The sequence below is a fragment of the Rutilus rutilus genome (assembly GCF_951802725.1).
Source record: "Rutilus rutilus genome assembly, chromosome: 25".
Classification (NCBI taxonomy): Eukaryota; Metazoa; Chordata; class Actinopteri; order Cypriniformes; family Leuciscidae; genus Rutilus; species Rutilus rutilus.
The window spans coordinates 3,781,814-3,805,677 of NC_140229.1; the positions used below are offsets into that span (position 1 = coordinate 3,781,814).

Consider the following 23,864-nt stretch of genomic DNA (forward strand, 5'->3'; position numbering starts at 1 on the left):
AAACATTACGATTTTTTTAATATTTTTGAAAGAAGTCTCTAATGCTTATCAAGGCTGCGTTTATTTGATTAAAAATACAGAAAAAAAACTGTAATATTGTGAAATATTATTACAACTTAAAATAATAGTTTTCTATTTGAATATACTTCAAAAAATAATTTATTCCTGTGATGCAAAGCTGAATTTTCAGCATCATTACTCCAGTCTTCAGTGTCACATGTGACATCCAGTCTATCACATGATCCTTTAGAAATCATTCTAATATTCTGATTTATTATGAGTGTTGGAAACAGTTCAGCATCAATCCATATGTTTCATTAGGCTACTAGGCTATTTGTTTTGCCTTACTCTTTATTCATTTAGGCTATTTATTCAGCACGCATTCTCAGACCTGTCACTCATCATCATAGTGGAGGTGTTTGGAATCATTCCCGCGTTACAATCATCAGCCAATCAAGGTGGTCACTCCAGTCAAGCTCGTGCATGAGTAATGACGTCATCCATAGCAACGAAGACTCACTCTTAGTTTAGGAGTTGTCATTTTTCTTTACTAAGAGTAGGTCTGAAAGGCGTTGTGAATAACTTCTAAGAGAAAACTCCTAGCTAAAATCTTTTAGTGCGATTTAGGAGTACTCCTAGTGGTAAGATAAAATGCTTTGTGAATACGGACCCAGTAGTGTATATTGTTATTGCAAAATATTTCTATTTTTATTTTATTTTTAATTTTTATTCATCAAAGTATCCTAAAAAAGTATCACAGGTTATGAAAAAATATTAAGCAGCACAACTGTTTCCAACTTTGATAATGAATCATCATATTAGAATGATTTCTAAAGGATCATGTGATAGACTGGAGTAATGATCCTGAAAATTCAGCTTTGCATCACAGAGATAAATGATCATTTAAAGTATAATAAATTGAAAACCAATTATTTTAAATTGTAATAATATATCACAATATTACTTTTTTTCCTGTATTTTTGATCAAATAAATGCAGGCTTGATAAGCAGAAGAGACTTCTTTCAAAAACATCAAAAATAGTAATGTTTCCAAACTTTTGACCTGTACTGTATATATATATATATATATATATATATATATATATTTTTTTTTACATTGTCTTTTTTTCCTTTCCCCAGTGTTATATATATATATATATATCTGAAAAGTCTGTCAAATAGCAGGTTCCCATTGTGACAACTTACCCCGTATAATGTGACAACATGCCCTGGGGGTGTTGCCCATAAAGGTGCAAATGTTATAATAGCTTTATTTCATTTTCCCCCTAGTCTAAGCTTAAGGTTTATGTGTAAACAAACACGTATATGTAAAGCCACCCTGAGAAATATTCACTGGAGTAAAGAGTGTGCCGGTCTATATATCTTCTATATGTTTTGTGTGTTTGTACCTGTTGGATCTGCTGGATTTCCCTCATGGCCAGTCGTATGGACGGGTAGAGTCGAGGGAACCGCCTGCTCTCGAGGTTCGGGTCGTCGTCCTTGTGCTCCACCTGTGCGGCCTCGACTCGTCTGCGCCGGTCAGATATGCGTTTGAGCACCGGGGGTTTGTGCAACTCAACGTTTGAGTTTCCTCCCGGCGGCAGGAAGAGTCTCTGCATCTGTACATGCACATTATTTGAACACGGGTCCATGTCCTCAGCATGAACCACAGCGCTGCTCTCTGATGATGATGATGATGATGATGATGATGTAAGAGCTTTGAGCTCCTCATAGTCTGGCTCCCGATCACACATCTGTAGACACACACACTCCATATTTATACCACACAAAAGCGTAGTGAAAGCGCTTCCACGAGTGACGCACACCCACCTGACCACAGGGCACCGTGAGCAGCTCCATGAAGGGCTTGATGCCCACCTGACTGTGGAACTGGACCAGGTCTATGAGAGAGGAATGAGCCCGGTCCTCCCCGAGGATCACATACTTCCCATTGGTCTGCATCTCCACCATGTAGTGACGGCAGCGGTCGGCACCCCTGTTATAGAGAAACAGAACCAGAGACATGTTTCAAATCAATAAAATTAGCACACAATAATTAATTAAACAAACAGTATAAAATAAATAAAATAAAATTAGAATTTTGCATATTAGTTTTTGCACATTATAATAAATGATCATTGTTATTATTAATTTATACGATTTATTTAGATTTATTCATATGTATTCATTATTATTATTTATATAATTACACTTTCAAAATATTTGATGATAACGTATAATCATCAATATTATTCTATATTTTATTGTTACTATTTTTATATAAATAAATTTGACTACTTATAATAATATTATTAATAATAATAAAAATAGTAAACATACATAAAATGTGTGTTTTATATAGACATATAAGATATAAAAAAAAAAAATAAAAAAAAAACGATATTTGCTTTTAAAGAAATCGCTTTTTAAGGACTACAAGAAACGGCTGGTAGAGACTACACCACATTCCTCCCGGGTTAGTGACATCACTAACCCTAAAATTTACATAAACCCCGCCCCCGGATCACGATTTATAGATTATCATGACAGAATATTCTAATCAATGACTAAAAGATAACTACACATAAGCTACATAAATTCATCAATTAACCATTCAGAAATGTCCTGTTGCTTCTACATTTTCAGTGCATGTGTGTGTGTGTGAGGTAAAAGGACACAAGCTGTTGAAGCTCCGCCCCCTGTGCCGGGAGCAGCAGCCCATTTGCATATAAAGGGACAGACACAAAAACGGTGCGTTTTTTGCTCACCCTCAAAAAGTGACAATTTTAACATACTATATAAAAACATCTGTGGGGTATTTTGAGCTAAAACTTCACATACACACTCTGGGGACATCAGAGACTTATTTTACATCTTGCGAAAAGGGCATTATACCACCCCTTTAATAGACAGACGAAACGGAAGAAGATCGCGTGGGTGTTTGAATCGAGATCAGTCTTTAGTTTTAAAGATGAATCATGCAGCTCTACTGTCTTATCTCTCTCTCAGCATATGAGTAGCGCAAGGGTTTTTCAGTGCTTTCAGTCTCACGTCGCTTCCACACGTCCACTTGAAAGGGATATTACAACACTAAACACTCAGATAACGACGATTTTGTTTTACAGTCTATGATAACGACACATTTAATCCTCTGTTGGAACAAAAGTGGCTAACTTCTGTCAACCTCATCTATAAGCAAGGACGAAAATAGTGTAATTTAATTTGAATTAATATCGATTCTGTAATAAAAAAAAAAATTTGATTTTATCTCCCAGCCCTAGTATTTTCAGACAAAACCATAATCCTCTCTGGGTCAAAATGACCAGAACACAATGTAAGGGTTAACACAATAAAAGCACCTTTAGTGGTTGACTAGCATGTTGATTTTGACATATATATAATTCAGTTTTGCCATAGCATACAGTAGCATGTACCTAAAGGACAGAGTGTAACCCTCCCGGCTTTCACCGACACGCACCAAGAAGCAGCCGAGAGGTTTGTCGATCAGGAGATCTTCTGCTTGTCTGAGAAACCAAAGTTACAATCAGCACATAATAAATATATTCCCATTTTCACTACAATAGAGAATTGATTGGACTAATCAGTAGTTCATCAAAGCTGACCTGCGTGTGATCATGCCATGGAACCAGCTGGGGAAGATACCGTCTCTGGTCAGCTTACGGACCTGCGTCTCTTTAAACCAGCGGATGGTGTTACTCTTTTTCAGGTGTTTCTCTTTAATACGCTCTTCATCTATTGGCTGAAGCATCAGAGAAGCGTCCAGGTGGACGTTCCCATTCAGCTCGTTATCAAACGGAGTCGCCTGTCCAGAAAAATGAGGTTTACAAAAATTAGTATGACACATGAAGTCAGGGTTATTATTGTTAACTAAAACCAACATTTCAAATTTTTTTTGTTTAACTTGAAGAACTAAAATAGCTTTACTAAACTAAAACTGAAAAATAATGAATAATAATAATAATAATAATAATAATATTATTATTATATATATACACACATACACACACATATATATATATATATATATATATACACATATATACACACACATATATATATATATATATATATATATATATATATATATATATATATATATATATATAAAAAATGACAAAATACAAAACTATGGAGCCCCACAAATTAATTCGTTCCCACGACTTACACATTTTTCACGAAATTACATACATTTAACGAATTTGTGTCCTCGTTTTAAGTTAATCGTGAGTACGATATAATAATTTGTTACATTGTTTTAGTTCAATCAAAAAGAGGGAATGAATTAGTACAACCTGGCCACAGTTTACTAAATTGAGGGAAACAAATTATTATATTGTGCACACAATTTAGTGAAACGATAGAGCGAATTATTATATTGCGTACAATTTATTGAAACGAGAGAACGAATTAGTACCATGTGGCCACAATTTACTAAATCGAGGGAAACTAATTATTGTATTGTGCACAATTTAGTGAAACGATGGAACAAATTATTATATAAGTGCACAATTTAGTGAAACGATGGAACGAATTATATTGTGCACACTATTCAGTATACATTATATACTCTATATATAGTGTATTATATATAATATATACACTATATATTCACACTATATTGATGGAACAAATTATTATATCATGTGCACAATTTAGTGAAATGGAAATAATTATTATATAAAGTGCACAATTTAGTGAAACGAGGGAACAAATCATTCCCTTGTTTCACTAAATTGTGCGCATGAAATGATAAATTCCCTTGTTTCACTAAATTGTGTGCACAAGATGAATTATCTCATGCACACAATTTAGTGAAACGAGGGAACAAATTATATCGTGTGCACAATTTAGTGAAACGATGGAACGAATTAGTAAATCATGGCCATGATATATATATTTTTGTCCACACGTCATATGCGGGTTTGAGGCTCCGTACAAAACAAACATACTAAAATGAACTAAACTTAAAATGACCTGAAAATACAAAAATAAAAGCTAATTTTATATAATATATCAATGAAATTAAAATAACACTGCTTAAAGTCAAGAAGAAATGGCATTTGCAATTCATTTTTAGTTTTGTAATGTGGCATTTTACAGGGTATTAACATGCGAGAAACATGTTTTAAAGTCAATTTTGGTTTCAAGTCAACTTCAAACTTCAAATAGGGGGAGTTAAAAAGTGTTCTAGCTCTAACACAGACTAGAGATGTGACTAGGCTTGAAAATAATCGTTAAGCTTGTAGGTTAAAGAGGTAATCTCATTAATCGAGGTGCAGTATTTCACTGAATAAGTTATGATGTCACACCTGAAAAAGCTTGCTGCGCGGCCGCGGTACAGGAGGCAGATGTGGCTCTTTCAGGACGCCAGTCAGCACCGAGCGAGGCCTGGGCTCAGGCTTTTTCTTTCTCGGCAAGGGCACCGGTGGAGACGCTGGTCCTGCAAACACACACAGACACGACCTTAAAGGAGTAGTTCACTTTAAAATGAAAATTACCCCATTATTTACCCACCGTCAAGCCATCCTAGGTGTATATGACTTTCTTCTTTCAGACGATATATTATATATATATATATATATATATATATATATATATATATATATATATATATATATATATATATATATATATATATATATGATTATATTTAAAAAATATCCTGGCTCTTCCAAGTTTTATAATGACAGTGGATTGCAACCAACAGATTGAAGCTCAAAAACGTGCATCCATCCGTCCTAAACGAACTTCACGCGGCTCCTGTGGGTTAATAAAGGCCTTTCTGAAGCAAAACGATGAGTTTGTGTGAGAAAAATATTCATATTTAACACATTACAAAGTAAAATTCTAGCTTCCGGCCAAACAGCCATACGCAGTCTACTTACGCCTAAAGCGCAACTTACGCAACTTATGACGTCAGAAGTAGTGTAGTGTGTCATGGCGTGTGAAGTTCGTTTGTGAAGGATGGATGCACGTTTTTGAGCTTAAATCTGTTGGTTGCAATCCGCAGAAGTAGCAGTGCTTCGCCTTCTGAGAATATAGTTCCCAGTATGTATGCGGTTAGAAGATGGTTGTGTCTCATGTGACCTTGTTATTTGTACACGCTGTGACTATACAAATTACAACATGTAAATAGGAAGATGTTGGGGTTATTTTGTCACTTATTGGGAGCAGTATGCTAGCTGGAGCCATTTACCTCCAGTCTTTGTGCTAAGCTAGGCTAGCGGTGGGTGCGTCAGACAGAGTTACGGCACGCACGGAGATGAGAAGGGTATGTAGGGACTTATCTAACTCTGGGGGATACGGTGAATAAGCTAAAGTCCCAAAAAGTCGGCGTGTTCCTTTAACACACGTCACTGACATCAGCACTGAAGCAGCTGTGAAAACAGAGGACAGTCCTTACGCAGGTTCTCTTGCTCCACTTCCAGACGTCTTTTCCTCTCGTCCTCCAGCTGCTGTCGTCTCCTCTCCTCTTCCTCGCGCTCCTCTCTCTCACGCTCCTCTCTCTCCCACTGAGCCTGACGCTGCCTCCGTAGCTCTGCTAGCAATGCCAGATACTTCCTTCTGCAGATCTTCGCCCGGAAATCTAAAAGAACAAGATATGGTGTAGTCAGGGGCAGTTCTAGGGTCAGTGGATATTAGGGGCTTTAGCCTAGACTTATTTGGATGCAAATGAAGCCATTCTTTGATTTAATACTGGAATATTAGCTTTAAAAATACTTGTAATAAATGTCCTCCTAAGTTTGTCCCTGCAGCCTTTACGAGTAGCTATAAATAAGTCAAGTCAAGATTGTTTCAAAGTAGCGTAAAGATCCTTGCACACTGAGTCCGAAATTCGCGGCCGAAATTTTTGCCCGATAAAAAATAAATACGACCTCATGTTTTGTCAATCACGTTTACACACTGCCTCCGAAACTTCCGTCCGTCATAAAAAAAAAAAAAAAAAATTAAAAAAAAAAATTAAAAATAACTAAAGAATGCTGTAACAGAGACAGGGGTGTACCAACTGCCACAAAGAGGCCCCAAAGATGTTCAAGCAGTTGCAGCACCACTGCTCTGAATATACCGTCCGATGGAGGCGTAAAAAAGAAGTGACGTGCTGTCAAAAGTTCAGTGTTTATTCCCAAAAAGTGAAAAACAAAGATTTTCCAGGAGAGTGCAAATGATATTTACAGTGAAAATCCAAAAGAAAAATAAATAAATAAACTATTCAAAATTAACTGCAAACAAAGTCAATAAATTGACCCAAAAACCAAGCAAAATTAAAAAGATAAAAAGCAATTATCTTTTTTTTTTTTTTTTTTTTGGCGGAAACAAGCTTCCATAGTTTTATGACTTTTGATGCAAGAAACCTTTTTTTAAGTGGAAAACAAAATCCACAAAAAAGTTCACATCTTGTTCACGTCTGAACTTGCGCTCATGACACCGTTTCATTAGTATACTCATCCGAGAGGTGATTTAGGATGCAATAAAGCAGTCAAACTAGGAGCCAAGAGGTTTCCTGTGAGTTCCTCAATAATTATACAGAGGCTTAAACTAGTTTAATTGCTACTCACTCTTCTGAATGACAACCGCCGCTCGTCCCAGTCCCTCCAGCAGGCGGGCCAACTCCTCCTGGTGCCAGTACTTGAAAAACAAACGCGACGATCTGAAAGAGCAACACAGGAGACCTGCTGTGACTTGTTTGATATTATGTGAACCATTAAAGTATCGAATTTATTGGCTCGTGTAATATTAAGCCAAATTAAACTTAATGAAAACATGTTAGAGCCTGTGAAAGATTTTACAAACCTAAAATCCTAACAGGACTATCAAAGCCAAAAAAAGATTTTAACATTTTCTGAAGGAAATGCGAGTGATTAGGGGGTTTGTTTAAATCACTAACTGTAAGTATGAACAATAATAATAGTGATGCATGTCTTAAATGCCACTAATAATGCTTATAATTGCATTTACTTCATTTAGACAGGTCGCATCAGGCTCAAACTTACCCACACTTCCAACCAGAGAGTTCAGTGCTGTTGAGGATCGACATACAGCTAAAAGCAACAAAAGAAAACGAGAACCATTGTAGATGAAACCACATAATCTATATCAGTACATATCATCATGAAGAGCTCATTTAAAAGGAGCACAAAGTCATTTGATGTAATTTATTTGAGATTTTCCTTTCTTTTTTTTTCATTGTATACTTTTTATATACATATACAGTACCAGTCAAAAGTTTGGAAACACTACTATTTTTAATGTTTTTGAAAGAAGTCTCTTATGCTCATCAAGCCTGCAGTTAAAAAAAAACAAAAAAAACAGTAATATTATGAAATATTATTACAATTTAAAATAATGGTTCTCTTTTTTAATATACTTTAAAATGTAATTTATTTTTGTGATGCAAAGCTGAATTTTCATCAGCAAGTACTCCAGTCTTTGGTGTCTTATGATCCTTCAGAAATCATTCTAATATGCTGATTTATGATCAATGTTGGAAACAGTTGTGCTGCTTAATATTTTTTTTATAACCTGAGATACTTTTTTCAGGATTATTTGATGAATAAAAAGTTCAAAAGAACTGTATTTATTTCGAATAGAAATCTTTTGTAACAATATACACTACCGTTCAAAAGTTTGGGAACAATAACTTTTTTTTTTTAAAGAAATTAGTACTTTAATTCAACAAGGATGCGTTAAATTGATAAAAGGTGATGGTAACGATTTATATTGTTAGAAATGTTTTTATTTTGAATAAATGCTGTTTTTATGAATAAATGCTGTTAACGTTTTACTCATCAATGAATCCTGAAAAAAGTATTCCAAAAAAATATATTAAACAGCACAACTGTTTCCATCATTGATAATAACTGAGTATCAAATCATCATATTAGAATGATTTCTGAAGGATCATAAGACACCAAAGACTGGAGTACTTGCTGATGAAAATTCAGCTTTGCATCACAAAAATAAATTACATTTTAAAGTATATTAAAAAAGAGAACCATTATTTTAAATTGTAATAATATTTCATAATATTACTGTTTTTTTTTTTTTTTTTTAACTGCAGGCTTGATGAGCATAGTAGTGTTTCCAAACTTTTGACTGGTACTGTATACATACAGGTGAAACTCGAAAAATGTGAATATCGTGCAAAAGTTCATTTATTTCAGTAATTCAACTTAAAAGGTGAAACTGATATATTATATAGACTCATTACAGGCAAAGTGAGATATTTCAAGCCTTTATTTGTTATAATTTTGATGATTATGGCTTACAGCTTATGAAAACCCCAAATTCAAAATCTCTGAAAATTACAATATTACATGAAATCAATAAAAAAAAAGATTTTAAATACAGAAATGTCGGCTCTCTGAAAAGTATAATCATGCATATGTACTCAGTACTTGGTTTGAACCCTAACCTTTTAAGTTGAATTACTGAAATAAATGAATTTTTGTATGATATTCAAATTTTTCAAATTTCACCTGTACACACACACACATACACATATACATATATATATATACATATATATATATACACACATACATATACATATATATATACACACATACATATACATATATATATACACACACACACACACACACACACACACACACACACATACACACACATACATATAGCAAAATATATATTGTGCAAACAAATTAAACAAACTAATTTTTGCTGGTCTTGAACTTTATATTAAGCTATAATGTTTTTTTGCCATTGTTTACATACTTTTATTTTGTATGCTTTTAGTCTGCAAGCATAAGCAGCTGATAATAGGGAGCTTGTTCCTCTCATGTGCGTTAACATCATGCAAACATTTGTCAAATGTACTATAATCTTCTTTAGGTTGAAACCCTGTTGTTTTATCACTTGGTGCACCTTTAACACAATTATGATGAATCTGCTTGCTCAAACCTGCTCTTGTCCGACGGGAGATCCGGTTTCAGCAGCAGAATGTTGTACCTATGGGACAGAAATCTGAGTAATGCTGCAGGTAATCTGATGTGATGAACTGATAAAATGTCATTTTTTTCTGCCAGCACACAAACCTTTCTGCAAACTCCTTGAAAGTTGGACGCCATGAGAAACCGTCCCGCCGGATTCGGATTGTTTCCATCAGGCCGTTGTACCTCAGCTAGAGAGGAGGAGGCAGAAAATATGAACATAAATATGACGGATGGGACAATTGAGACTCTGAAAGGTGCCATTAGGTCACTTTTAAAGGGATAGGTCACCTAAAAATTCATTATTCCCTTTATTTTATTTTTTTTATTTTATTTTTTTCCGAAATTTACATTTTTCCATGAACACAAAAAAAGTCTCTTGAACGAAAGCTTTATTTTGCATACAAAAAAAATAGATTTTTACCATCAAACTCCAATAATAACCAAAAAAGTATCACAAATGCATTTTATCCAACTTGTGAGCTATACTGCAAAATGAATATTCTTTCAAAACATTTCTTTTTCCCAAGTAAATGTATTCCATTATTCCATATAATATTATACATAATATTACATAAAAAATAATTTATGTTATTATTAATTATTTATGTTTTTAAATTCCATTATATGCCAAAGATGGCAATATCCGAAATGTCCTTGTGGGGGCATTTTTTGAAATCATACGAAGTGATGTTTTATGAAATTTGTAAAAGGGGTCGGGTTAGTGTAAGGGGAGAGAATATACAGTTTGTACAGTATAAAAATCATTATGTCTATGGAAAGTCCCCATACAACATGAAATCACAACGTATGTGTGAATACATTTTTTATATTATATTGATATTTACATCAGGCTAAGTTTTATTCTTTTAGGCTGCAAACTGCACTTCCACACTTCCACAGCAGGTGTCAGTGTTGCACAGTCACGTAGTTTAAACGGCACTGCACACGTACTGAATGAAACTGCTATTAGTCACACACATGGTCAGATGATTTACAGCTTTGCAATTTACAGTTTATGCATATCAAGACAAATTATGTCATTTGAACAGGATGGTTCTTTGAGAACAGAAAGAAACATTTTTGGTGGTTACTTACCACTATTATAACCAAGTACCCAAAACAACCTAGCAAATGAGTAAGAATAGCCCTAGTAAAGTGGTGGTAAGTTTTACACAGGCAGACACCACTTATATTTTCTACGTTTAACTAGTATCTACACCGTACAGAGCTTATAGTCACTGTGTCAATGAACTAGACAGTCACTGAGCAGCTCCAACAAGACAATCTCTTAAAACAGTGTTCAGTCAATATTGGCCCTTGCACACAAACCCAGTGGCTCCTCTATCATTAGAGGGATTTGGATTTAACTCAAATAACAGCACTAAAAGGCTTCCAGGTTTTAAGTACAGCTCAGAGAACTGGAGGGCAGGAAAAACTGAGAATGCATTTGGCTCCACTGTGGAAAATAAAAGGGGCCACAAACAGGGCCGAAGCCAGCGGAGACTTGATGATTGTGACGTACCTGATCCATCACCAGTTTACTGTCCAGTTGATCAGGCTGTTTGCTTCGGTTGGGTTTGATGCACCGAACAAAGTGCGGACTGGCGGCAAACATCTTCTCCATAAGGACCGCCAGGGAATGCTGTACGGAACAAAGCGCTTTTAGTTTCCAAACAATGTAAAGACAGTTAGGCTGTTAAATAAACATAGGCAGGGTCAAATACAAGAGTGAACGTCAGCGCTTAATTATGACAATCACAATGAAAAAATCCTAAATGGACCGAAAATTAGGCTTCACTTCAATATGGGGTGAAATATGGACTTCTTGACTGTTTTGAGAGATTCATCCATATAATATAATATAATATTTCTGATATGTACAAAAATATATATATATCTAGATGTGCATATTCAAGCACAGACACATGCAGATGCATTTACATACATCTGATTATAGGATACATCCAATAAACATGCACTATGATTATTTGTAAGCATAATTTACCTTGAATTGCGCACCAACAGACTGCTTCCTGGTTGAGTTGAAGTTGTCACCAGCCACTTGTAACTAAAATTGGCACACACAGGGGTCATGAGGTGAAACACTACATGCTGCATTCATTATCACTCATCTCAAAGTTAAGACTAATTCGTCATTTGTACAGCTGTGTATTTTCTGAAAATCCAGGCTTTAAATGTATTTGGGAAACACCACAACATGTTTTAACAGGCACTCGAAAAGAAAACTGGCATGTCAAAAATTAAGTCAAAATCTTAGTTATACCTTGGCTTTCCTTGGCATTAGTGTGCCTGTTCGAGAAATTGTAGCTGAAAAAAAGAGAGAGAGAATTAAATAATTTAAAAAACACAACAATAGTAATGATGTATATATGTGTGTGTGTGTGTGTGTGTGTGTGTGTGTGTGTGTGTGTGTGTGTGTGTGTGTATATATATATATATATATATATATATATACACATTCAAAGTCAGTCTTTTTCCACAAATTTTGTATGTATGCAAATTGTATAATATATAAGGTACACATTTCTAGTAATTGTGCAGTTAATTATCATATTGCATTTTCAGAAAGTTTTGGGAATATTTTTCCTCTCCCCAAATTTGTCACTACCGAAACACAATAATAAATAATTTAATAAGAAGGCTTATATTGACCTGTTCATATTTTGTTTACATCTACCTTGTAAATATATTTTTTGCTATTTTTAAAAAAAGGTTTTCATAGGTAAATCAATAACAATTTTAACATTTCAAGTGTAATTTATAAAATTTGTTGTATTTTGAACCCAATCTTTCTTTATAAAAGGCATTATTAAGTTAATCATACTGATTTCAAAGTTAAGGATTCATTAGTTTGGATATACATTGAACCAAACACTATAATAACATCTTAGTTGATAATTCAGTATACTTTATTTTAGACAAAACGTGCATGTTTCGGTCGTGACGGCACATTTTCGGTAGTGACAGTGATGTTTTGGTAGCGACCACATCACATTACAGAATTTAACTCGCATACTAAAACATACTAAGATACTTATGATTTGCATAACTGTACTAAAATTTTGTTAATTTCCCTCGAATAAATGATTATGTGTTCCCTTTTGTCACTTCCATGGCAATAACAATTTAATGACAATTAATCGGTAATGACAATTTAACTTTTGAGCCTAACTCAAAGATGCTAACCAGCACATGGTTACCTAGCACAGTTCTAAACAGCTGTACACACACAGAAACTAAATTTAATCGAATAACACATGATGTCACAACCGAAACTTCACCACATGTTTCGATCGTGACTGTTTCTGTAGTGACAATTTTAGATACTTTTGAGCCTAACTCAAAGATGATAGCCAGCACATGGTTACTTAGCACAATTCTGAACAGTTGCACACACATAAAAACAAAACTTTATGGAGTTACAAAAGGTGAAAAAAAGGTGTTTGGTAATGACGTCCCTTAACAACACATTTCCCTCAAAATGATGGAGAGAGAGAGAGGAATATTTCCTGATCAGAAGGAATGTGGTTCAAATCAGTCTCAGCCAATGGACTGAAACACACACTGTTTTGGTAGTTTTTTTTTTTTACATAAAGTTTCATGATTTAAAAAATTAAAAATTAAAAAAATGTTTTTTTTTTTGTTTGTTTTTTACACTTTACTTTTTAAAATATAAATTTTCACAAGTTGAAATGTAGGGGTTAGGGTTCGGGACAGCCACCTCCCAATTGAAAGTACCCAATAAATTATGATTTTATATATATTAAGCTTACTTATATTTTAAATATTATTGTGGGATTTAATATATAATAGAAGGATCTTAGTAAACATCTAAAATTTGAATACTTAAAAGCGTTTTAAATGTGTTTTTTGGTTGTCAGACAGCAGTTTGCATACATATATATATATATATATATATATATATATGTGTGTGTGTGTGTGTGTGTGTGTGTGTGTGTATGTATGTGTATATATATATATATATGTGTGTGTGTGTGTGTGTGTGTGTGTGTGTGTGTGTGTGTGTGTGTGTGTGTGTGTGTATATATATATATATATATATGTGTGTGTGTGTGTGTGTGTGTGTGTGTGTGTGTGTGTGTGTATATATATATATATATATATATATATCTCTGTGTTCAAAACTGAAACTCACAACTAAATGCTTTTGTTTGTTATTTCCGTTTAAGTATCTAATAATCTGCGAACATCTAAAATATAATAATAGCCATAATAATTAAATAAATATTTAAATGACACACATGCATAGGAAAAACGGTTTAAACTATTAAATGTAGTCAAAATTAAAATCATAATTAATATATATTATATTTCAATAATTATATATAATATTTATTATAACTCCAAAAAATACACACACACACTCACACAGATAAATACATATGTATATATAACTGAATCAAATGCTTGTAAATGCATCTAAATTAATTTATTCACTTATGTTTTGTTTATAACTATCTATGTGTGCGTGTGTGCGTGTGTGTGTGTGTGTGTGTGTAAGTTTATTGCTGTTATAATATAGATGTGCCAATTCAGACCTGCGAACAAAACACTGAGGAGAGGAGTGACGCTGTTGATGAAGAGCTCACGAATGTTGGCTGGTATTGTGTCCCGGTTTTTCTCAAGGAAACCGCTTGCGTTGTATTGCACCTTAACAGACCACAAAAAGACATTTCATGCAGGAATAATGGACACATTATGAAGACAAACACCCTTATTAATCCATCTGCTCAAGGAAAAATTGCACACAATCATTTAATTATTAACCAGCAGCACTACAACACAGATTACATTCTTTGTTGGCATCTAAATGAAGTCAGTGATCAGGTGACTTGTTAGGTTAAGTAATGATGACGGTGGTTTGTAGACTCACCTTCCCAGCGTAGTGCACAATAGTGAACAGAGGGGTGTGGTTTCGCACAACCTCAAAGTTGGGAGCCGCTTTAAATTTGCTGTTCAACTTATCAACAAAATCTCGGTCAGTGGCCTGTGGGTGCAAAAAAGTTCACAAGCACATAAACATTATGTTATTAACTGCTATGCTTGAGATTCACTACTCTCTCACAACAAAATGCAGTCACATGACTGTAATGTACGTATATGGAGTGCTATCTGAGTAAAATGTCTCCACCGTACAAATATATTAAATGGGGATGGAATGAAAATTAGCATAAAATGGGTGCGGTTTGTAAAAAAAAAAAAAAAAAAAGCATATATACTAATACTTTTTATTTATTTATACATAATTTCAAAGAGATTGCAATACTTAAATTAACTGCTTTAAACTACTACACATTTAGGTATACAAGCTCATCCAGAAAGCAGATGCTTTGGATAAAAGCATTGTATAAAAATATTTTTAATGCGGTTCAATGGAGGATTTGGCAACATGTTTTCTCTTAGTGTCTCAGGTTTCAACTGGCAACACGTACCTGAGGAAAGGCACTTTGCTCATCCAGTAGAGAGAGAATCCCGATGGGTTTCGTGAGGAACAGGTCCTGAAACAGGAATAAACCTGGCGTGAGTGAATGAGTTTTCCATGCTGACAAGCTAAACAGGCTTCTATAGCTGACGGCGCTGTAGAATAATGTTACACAACAGGATACGCAGTGTTTGAGAGCTGTAGGTTGAATGCTACATGAACGTGACATACATGCAAGTCTGCAGCTTTCAAAACAGGCGGCTGCTGAGTTCCCATAATTACAGGGCAGAGTTCATATTTACAGAGCAGATCGGCCCAGGAATCTCACGTGAGAACGAGGTGAAAAGTTTAAAGCAAAGACCACAGTTTCCTTTAGTTTCCAAGGATCTGGGTCAGAATGCATGCAGAAATTTGAGAGAGATTCTCAAAGCTACGTGTCCTGCTCTGTCAGCACTTCCTGTGTTTGGGATTTACCACACGGCCGTCAGCCAAACGCAGAGCTCGGGTGTATTTTTGGAGTCGGAGAGAAGGAAAAAAATTTGGAAAAAAGTTGGAGAGAGAGCAGGACAATCACAGAGGGTGAAGGTTTTGGACGTAGACGTACCAGTATGGGCTTGTTGTCCTTGTAGGTTATGGTATCCCATGTGATGCCTTCCTCTTTATATTCTTTCTGCTCCATCAGAAAAATGTGCTAGAGGGAAATGACATGGAAAATGTGATCATCAGATTCACGGAGTGGCAAATCAAGTCCCGTTGAAAGAATCGGCAGTGACCATGATCGAATGTGGCATTTAAATGGTTCGGTACATCTGCTGCCTTGAGTTTTCCACACTACAGATATATCTTCAAGATATTATGAGACACGCTACATGAGTGTAAAGTTAAAATGACCACGTTTTCTTATTTGCCATTTTACTGACAAAAAAAGTCCAAGATGAGACTTCAAATCAAACTTGAGTTGTAAACATGTCAGCATGTGCACTTGCCAAACCATGTCTTACTTTTTGTTTCATGAAATAGGCTTCCCTATATAAATATCAAACTCATAATAAAGCACTATGAAGGGCTTACATGGTTGAAGAAGTACTGGAGCTGTTCGTTAGCCAGATTGATGCAGATCTGCTCAAACCGATTCACAGCGAAGTTCTCGAAACCAAAGATGTCAAGGATTCCTATAAATAAAGAAAGAGCAAACCTCAATGTCACATATCTTAGGTAAGAAATACTCACAACACAACCAAATACAGAAACGCGCTGCAAATAACACAGACCACAACGGAAATGTTTCCAGGGGAACCGAATAAGTGACGAACAAGTGAAATTTGTACCATGTAACTGATGTATAGATCAATTAATTTCCCTCATGTTCTTTTTCGCTATCTTTAAAAAAAAAAAATGTTTAGTTTTCAGCTCATTGTTCTTTTCTCATTTGTATTCTGATGACATTGAACATATTGTTAATACATTTTGTATATTGAAAACATTGACATTGAACATTTTGTTCCCCTGAAAACATGTGGTCTGTGTTATTAAAGGAGAACTCCGGTCAATTTTAACATTGAGCTCATTTTTTTGTACATTTGGAGTGCTGTCAGTACAGAAAACAACGACAAAAATCGGTGTTGCCTACACTTGTTATCCTCTTTTTAAAAAAAATTTCGGTCGAAGTCCACAGTAGTCGATTGCCGAGTTCACGCCCATAGGTTTAGTACCTATGATCACGCGCATGAACTCGACAATCGACTACTGTGGACTTCGACCGAAAACAGGATGTAAATACAGGTATGTGCGCTGGCTGAATAAACATCATTTTTATTAATATCTTTCACATCTACTGCAGTCAGATTCACCCGCGTTCACTCAGAAGGAATCACTCACATGACCTGTGCACTTGTAATGACACATCAAGGATATTAAGAGGCTAAAAGCAGGTTTAAAACTTGCCCCATTGAAGTCAACATAGTGCAAATTTTAAAAAGAGGATAACACGTTGTAGGCAACACCGATTTTTGTCGTTGTTCTCTGTACTGACAGCACTCCAAATGTACAAAAAAATGAGCTCAATGTTAAAATTGACCGGAGTTCTCCTTTAACAGCGCGTTTCTGTATTAGGTTGTGTTGAGAGTATTTGGAGCACACGTGTGTTGTGAAACTGATGAAGATGTTTTCTTAATGTGCGGGTGTATGTGTTTTTTTCAGTTGCAGCACGTTGAGCTCTCTAGGCCACCGTAGCAAAGTAAAAGTGAGACGCAATTTTCTCAGTCACAGCATGAACTGGTATATTTACCTATTTCATTAAGCTCCACGTCAAAGTCTACTTTAGGAGCAAGCTGCTCGTTGATTTTACTGACGATCCATCCGAAGACGCGACCGTAGGCCACTTTAGCGATGGAATCTCTGGCATCTGAAATGATAAATAAAAAAAACCAGATGCTGATCAACATGAAAAGTGTCAAACACACCAGGGATGTCACGCTGATGATGTGGTACCTTCAGCCTGCTGCTGGTTGTGGAGTCGCTGGATGGCCTCTCCTCGCGTCACTGACGTGGTGCAGGTCAGACTCTTCAGTAAATCCTCTTCCTGAACGCCAAACTGACCCTGGTCACGTAAACAAACACACAAAATGCTTCTTTTATTGTGGTTTTCCAAAGGTTTTAGCCAAGAAGGATGCGTTTCTCCTAGGGCTGCATGATTAATACAAATAAAACCGAAATCGCGGTATGGCTTCATGCGATTATCATATCATCATATCTGTGATTTAATTATAAATCGACTGCATGCTGCATGAGTGAAGTGCAGCACTGTGTTCATTGACATGCGAGCAGCTCATTCACTGGTGTTGCCTCTAGGTGTTTATATCCAAAGTTGGCAATTTAACTTATGCGCAAAATTGGATAGGGCTGGACCTGAATATTCGAATATTCGTTCGGTGGGTTGGTATTCGATTTGAAAATTTGACATTCGAATATTCGTTGTTGTTTTTTTTGTTTGTTTTTTGCACACCCCTCGAAATGGTTCTCATTCGCGCTTGAATATGTTCAACACTATAAAATCTGGCGAAATACAATACTCTTTTTTACAATTATCTTATATAGCTTAGCCATTTTTAATAGGATGGACAGTTGAAGGAACCCAACCTCATTATACTTAAATATATTTGCTTCTTCTTGGCCTACTAAAGTGTTCCTGCAATGGGAGTGTTCTCTGGCTAGAGCGCAGAACAGCGGAGTGTGTGTTTTGGGTTATTTTTGGGTTAAGCTGCGTTTTTTTGACATTGTGGAAAATAGAATAATAGAAACAGAATGTATTAGCCTTTTTACCCGTTATTATCAATCTAAATTAATCTCGTTTTTAATTTAACTTAATTTCGTTTTTCTTTATTTAAATTTTATTTTTCTTTATTTAAATTTTATTTTTCTTTATTTAAATTTGGTTTTTCGTTATTTAAATTTGTTTTTTTCTTTATTTAAATTAGTTTTTTCTTTATTTAAATTTCATTTTTCTTTATTTAAATTTGGTTTTTCTTTATTTAAATTTGGTTTTTCGTTATTTAAATTTGTTTTTTTCTTTATTTAAATTAGTTTTTTCTTTATTTAAATTTCATTTTTCTTTATTTAAATCTACCCTTTACTGTGTCAGTAATTTGTTAGTCAGAAAAATATTAGACTACCTTATTAAAAGTATTGCTTAAGTTAACAGACCTGTGTGTGTGTGTGTGTGTGTGTGTGTGTGTGTGTGTGTGTGTGTGTGTTTTATATCACTACTAGTGCAGTGTCCGTTCTCGGAGCATATAAGCCCTGCTCGCGTCAGGCGCGCCGCTTCCCGCTCGCGCTGTTCTGTAGTTTATTAAAAGTTTATTAATTCTGAATGTGTCGCGTCTCGCGTGTCCATCTATATTGCACCAAATGCGACACTGCACTCCCTTGTGAAGTCGACTGGATGAACGGTTCTCAAAATAATCAAAATGCAAACGGACAGACAGACAGACACAGATACCTGCCTGTATTAGAGAGAAGAATATGTTCAGCGCCCTCTCTCCGAAGCTTCGGCTTTATTCAGTGTTCATTACTACCGAAGCTTCGAAGCTCAAAAAAATGGTATTCGGATCAGCTCTAATATTGGAATATCGCATGAAACATTTGCGAATAAAGCCGCGTTTCCATCCCATGTGTTCAAGAGAAGAAAATTACAGGACACATTAAGACTGATAAGACTTTTACGACCAAGAAAGAGTCTGCAGAGAGTTGTGACGCTCAATTCTTGCTGAGAAGGAGAAATAAACTCTTTTAATCCTATATATATATATTCTATATATAACCACTTCTAATTTTCCCATCTCATGAATCATGATTTTCCTTTTATGTGGTTTATGTATGCATTCTCTCTTTTAAACTCTTCTGGATTAATGTTTCAGACTTGATGTTTCAGCATGTCTCTGCATCTGCTCTGAGTTTGGGTCACTTTAAAGTGCATTTAAAAAAAAAAAAACATGCACCAACCATCTTTCCGTACTTAATAATAATACGTTTTAATTATATAGTGCCTTTCCATTGCAATTACATTTGTTTTCCTCAGAATTGTGCAGCCATGGTTACTCCCAAAAAGTGCATACGCACCTGAGGTTAGAGTCATGATTCTTTTAAAGGAATGTTATTTTAGAAAAAAAACAAAGAGTGCTGAACATGTGCTGTCAGCTAAATCACATTGTGCAATGCAAACAGACCAAATTAATTGTGCTACCAAAAAAAACACACAAAGAACAATGACTAGTCAAATGTGACCAAGACGTAAATGTCATACAGGAAAGGTCACGTTAATTTGTCTATTTAGATGCTGGGGGCCATTGTGGACACATGGACCGGATTTGGCAAATTAGATTTGAAGTGCCTTTTGTTGTACCAATGTATACAAGTTAAAGTACGCCACAGTAGATTTGATAAATGGAAATCGCCCTGTGTCAGGGAAATGCAGCGTGCTACTATTAACTCCCCCCATACGTGTTAGGACGACTAATGGAGTCTAAACATAGCCACTTCTGGCCTTTGCTGTGTGACTTATCGTAAAAGGCCAGATGTAGGCGGACCCACGCCTCCTTCAGTTTGCCCTTAAAAGAGTTTCTTTGTGTGCACACGGGCCGTAATTCACCTGATTAAACAGTAGGGATGTCGAGGTGACGCTGGGACTGTGGGCTAACATTCATCTCCTGAGAAAACCTCGACTTTTTTAATTCAAGCGTCACTATTACTGTTGCTCATGGTTTGGCGTCAGTGATGCGGACAAATCTATAGCGCTAAATATTAAAGTTCTGCATGTGCGTCATCCTTAAGTGATTTCTTAAATCATGCATGTTATTGAGGAGAGTGTGCTGTTACTTTACTATGACACTTTATCAGACACACTCTTTCCACCTGCTGGATGACACATCTATGGGTGAGAAAATCATGCAGTTCGTTTTTTCACTGTAAACAACCACACTAGCAACAACATGCTTAAATTATTCCGAACACCTTAGTAATGCCACAGCAACGACATAGCAATGTTTCCATTGCATGCATGTGCTTTTGCACAATGTAAAAAATAAATAAAATTTGTTTAAATATTGCGGATTATTGTTCTTTTGAGAAAAAAGCTCCAGCATTGACGAATCTATGCACCCCGAGTCAGTAAAGCACAGTGATTTTATCTTTATTTTCCCCCGTTTTTTGGAAACAATTTTATATTATATATGAAGAGTTCAGATGCAAAAGCCTCTAAGTGCCATCTGAAATTTCTTCTAGAATGATCATTTTTATCAAGCTTGTATATTTAAGTTCAGTAATTTCACTTAAATGGCAATGAAAATTACCTATGAATTGTCATTTAAGTGAAATTACTGAACTTAAATATACAAGCTTGATAAAAATGATCATTCTAGAAGAAAATTTCAGATGGCACTTAGAGGCTTTTTCATCTGAACTCTTCATATATATATATATATATATATATATATATATATATTAGGGCTGAACGATACATCGAATTTTCATCGTCATCGCGATATGAACACATCGCAATAGACAGCCTGACACGATGAATAACGCCTGGTTCAGATTAGATACGATTTTTGTGTCTGTTACGATAGTCACGGTGTCAGATTACACGATTTTGACTCCTAAAATCTTGTCGTGTCATGGTCAAGAAACATGTCAGACTACACGTTGCTTTTCCGACCAGTCATCGTGTGCAGTCACACGCACACATTCACTCGCAAACATTCACTCGCCCACACACACACACACACTCGCTCACACACACACAGTCCCTCGCTCGCTCACACACACACACACACACACACACTGTCCCTCTCTCACTCGCACACACACACGCTCACTGGCGCGCACACACACTCACTCTCGCTCACATACTCAACCCGTCGTGGAGGACCGTTAAAAAATGAAACATGCTAGTCTTTCTGTCGTGAAGCATCGCAGACGCGATGTAGGTAGTCGCCCACTATGACACACTATACGAGATGAAACGATCGAATCTTGCGCCCCGACGCCCGTTGTCGTTTACGAATCTCCACGACACCCTACGTCAAACGGATCGTGCCAAAATCGCGCTAAAATCGTGTAATCTGAACCAGGCAGGTAATAAACGTTTGACCTATCATGCAAAGAACCTATTAAAGCACTAAGACATGGGAACAGAAGGCTATAGCTAACATTCACATTTGAATATTTATCGCAAGTCATATCGTCATCGCAATATTAAACAATGTTATCGCACATCGCAGCTTTTCCTCATATCGTGCAGCCCTAATATATATATATATCACGGTTCAGTTTGTATCACAGTTTTAGGGTCATGGTTTCGGTATGGTTCGGTTTGTGCTATGTTCAGGGAAAAAAGGATTACTGTCAAATAAAAATAAAGAAAATAAGAACAAATAATCTAACTACAAGCAACAGCACAAATAAGTCCAATAGAGCAAAGATAGTAATAAAATAAATAGTGCTTTCTATAGAATAAACAATCCTTATTAAAGTTACAAAAGATATTAAATCCAGAGCTGTGAGTGATTTCCTTGTCTTTTGTTTAGGGTTGCAAAATTTCCAGAAATTTTGGAAACTTTTCAGGATTATTTGGAAACTTTCGGAAACTTTTCAGGATTATTTGGTATTGTATATTGGTATTGGTATTGGTATTGATTATTGTATATATGTATATATGTATATATATATATAAATGGGGGGTGGAGGAGGTTTGCTTTGCTTCGTAGGGCAGCAAATTTGTCCAAAATGTTTATAATAATAATAATAATAATAATTATTATTATTATTATTAAGTAAAAATATTAAACAAAAAAGGAAATATTACTACTATTATTACTACTACTACTACTACTACTATTATTATTATTATTATTATTATTAATGTAATATTGCACTGTAAAATCAATATTTATGGCTGTCCTAAATTCTTCTTTTTCAAACATTTTCATTTCAAAAAGAAACATTTTAATTTTCATTTAATTGTCTCTGCTCTGAGACACTGAAAACACCAAATCATGAGCTGCTTGTGTGTAAACAAACAGTGCTGCGCTCCACTCTGAAACACGCAGCACATATATTTCTAAACTAAATCACAGCCTTTGTGAAATGATAACCGCACTAAGCCATATCGCGATTTTCACGACTTTTCCAGACCATAATTAGCTTTTTTGGGAAATGCAGCCCAGGTTGATCAACTATATTCCTTTGTCTATTTCATGCATCAGTACAAGCATTTGTGCAGCAAGGTCTGCTGAAGTTTTCAGCGTTTGAGATTCAAACTTTTCCATTTGTCTTCACACTTGTACACTATAAATGTATTTTATATCACATCTACTGCCGAGTGTCATGATGACCTGTGAATTGTGACCAATTCTGTGTTGCCACACATCTGCAAGAAGTGCAACAGGAAACTCACTGCAGTAGCTTTTAACCAGCCGCGTGATGTCTCTGACACCTTCAGAGCGTCGTTGTCTGTCGTTTCAAAGGTGATGTTCCCCAGGGACAGAATGCCAGCTAGAATAGTCATCATGTCCACCTTTTCCTACAAACGAGATGATGTCAATGTGAAACGGGAAAGGTAAATACATTAAAAATGGTGTGAAACTTGACAGCATTCGCAAACATCTTTTTGTAGTTCACCTCAATGGTACTGTGGTGTAAAAATCATTTTGGGAAGTTCAAATATTCAATGTAGCATCTTATTCAATCAGTAAATGTTATTTAAAGTTGTAGATGAGGCATTTATTCAAACCACAGGACACTACGGTGAGTTTAGTTCTTACCTGCTCTTCAAATCCCACCATGTCCATGGCGTTACACACCTCAGCATATTTCACACGCCAGGCCTGCACTTTGCCTTCCTGCCCAAACCTGCCATTCAAATAACTAAC

At 35.5% G+C, this 23,864-nt stretch overlaps 1 protein-coding gene across 1 annotated transcript in view; it reads right to left on the reverse strand.

Annotated features, from left to right (window-relative positions):
* The window catches only part of LOC311284871 (myosin-IIIb), a 40,626-nt gene that overhangs the window by 1,347 nt on the left and 15,415 nt on the right, over positions 1–23,864 (reverse strand). The window contains exons 7-28 of the mRNA XM_084400115.1: positions 23,757–23,859; positions 23,390–23,515; positions 17,929–18,037; positions 17,726–17,842; positions 16,510–16,610; positions 16,043–16,129; positions 15,449–15,514; positions 14,890–15,003; positions 14,555–14,666; positions 12,259–12,302; positions 11,980–12,042; positions 11,497–11,616; positions 10,077–10,162; positions 9,943–9,990; positions 8,013–8,060; positions 7,578–7,669; positions 6,425–6,607; positions 5,331–5,461; positions 3,624–3,823; positions 3,435–3,524; positions 1,831–1,996; positions 1,410–1,754 (exon numbers count right to left, since the gene is read on the reverse strand). Coding sequence (XP_084256241.1) covers positions 1,410–1,754; positions 1,831–1,996; positions 3,435–3,524; positions 3,624–3,823; positions 5,331–5,461; positions 6,425–6,607; positions 7,578–7,669; positions 8,013–8,060; positions 9,943–9,990; positions 10,077–10,162; positions 11,497–11,616; positions 11,980–12,042; positions 12,259–12,302; positions 14,555–14,666; positions 14,890–15,003; positions 15,449–15,514; positions 16,043–16,129; positions 16,510–16,610; positions 17,726–17,842; positions 17,929–18,037; positions 23,390–23,515; positions 23,757–23,859 — 2,551 coding nt within the window. The remainder of the gene's footprint in view (positions 1–1,409; positions 1,755–1,830; positions 1,997–3,434; positions 3,525–3,623; positions 3,824–5,330; positions 5,462–6,424; positions 6,608–7,577; positions 7,670–8,012; positions 8,061–9,942; positions 9,991–10,076; positions 10,163–11,496; positions 11,617–11,979; positions 12,043–12,258; positions 12,303–14,554; positions 14,667–14,889; positions 15,004–15,448; positions 15,515–16,042; positions 16,130–16,509; positions 16,611–17,725; positions 17,843–17,928; positions 18,038–23,389; positions 23,516–23,756; positions 23,860–23,864) is intronic.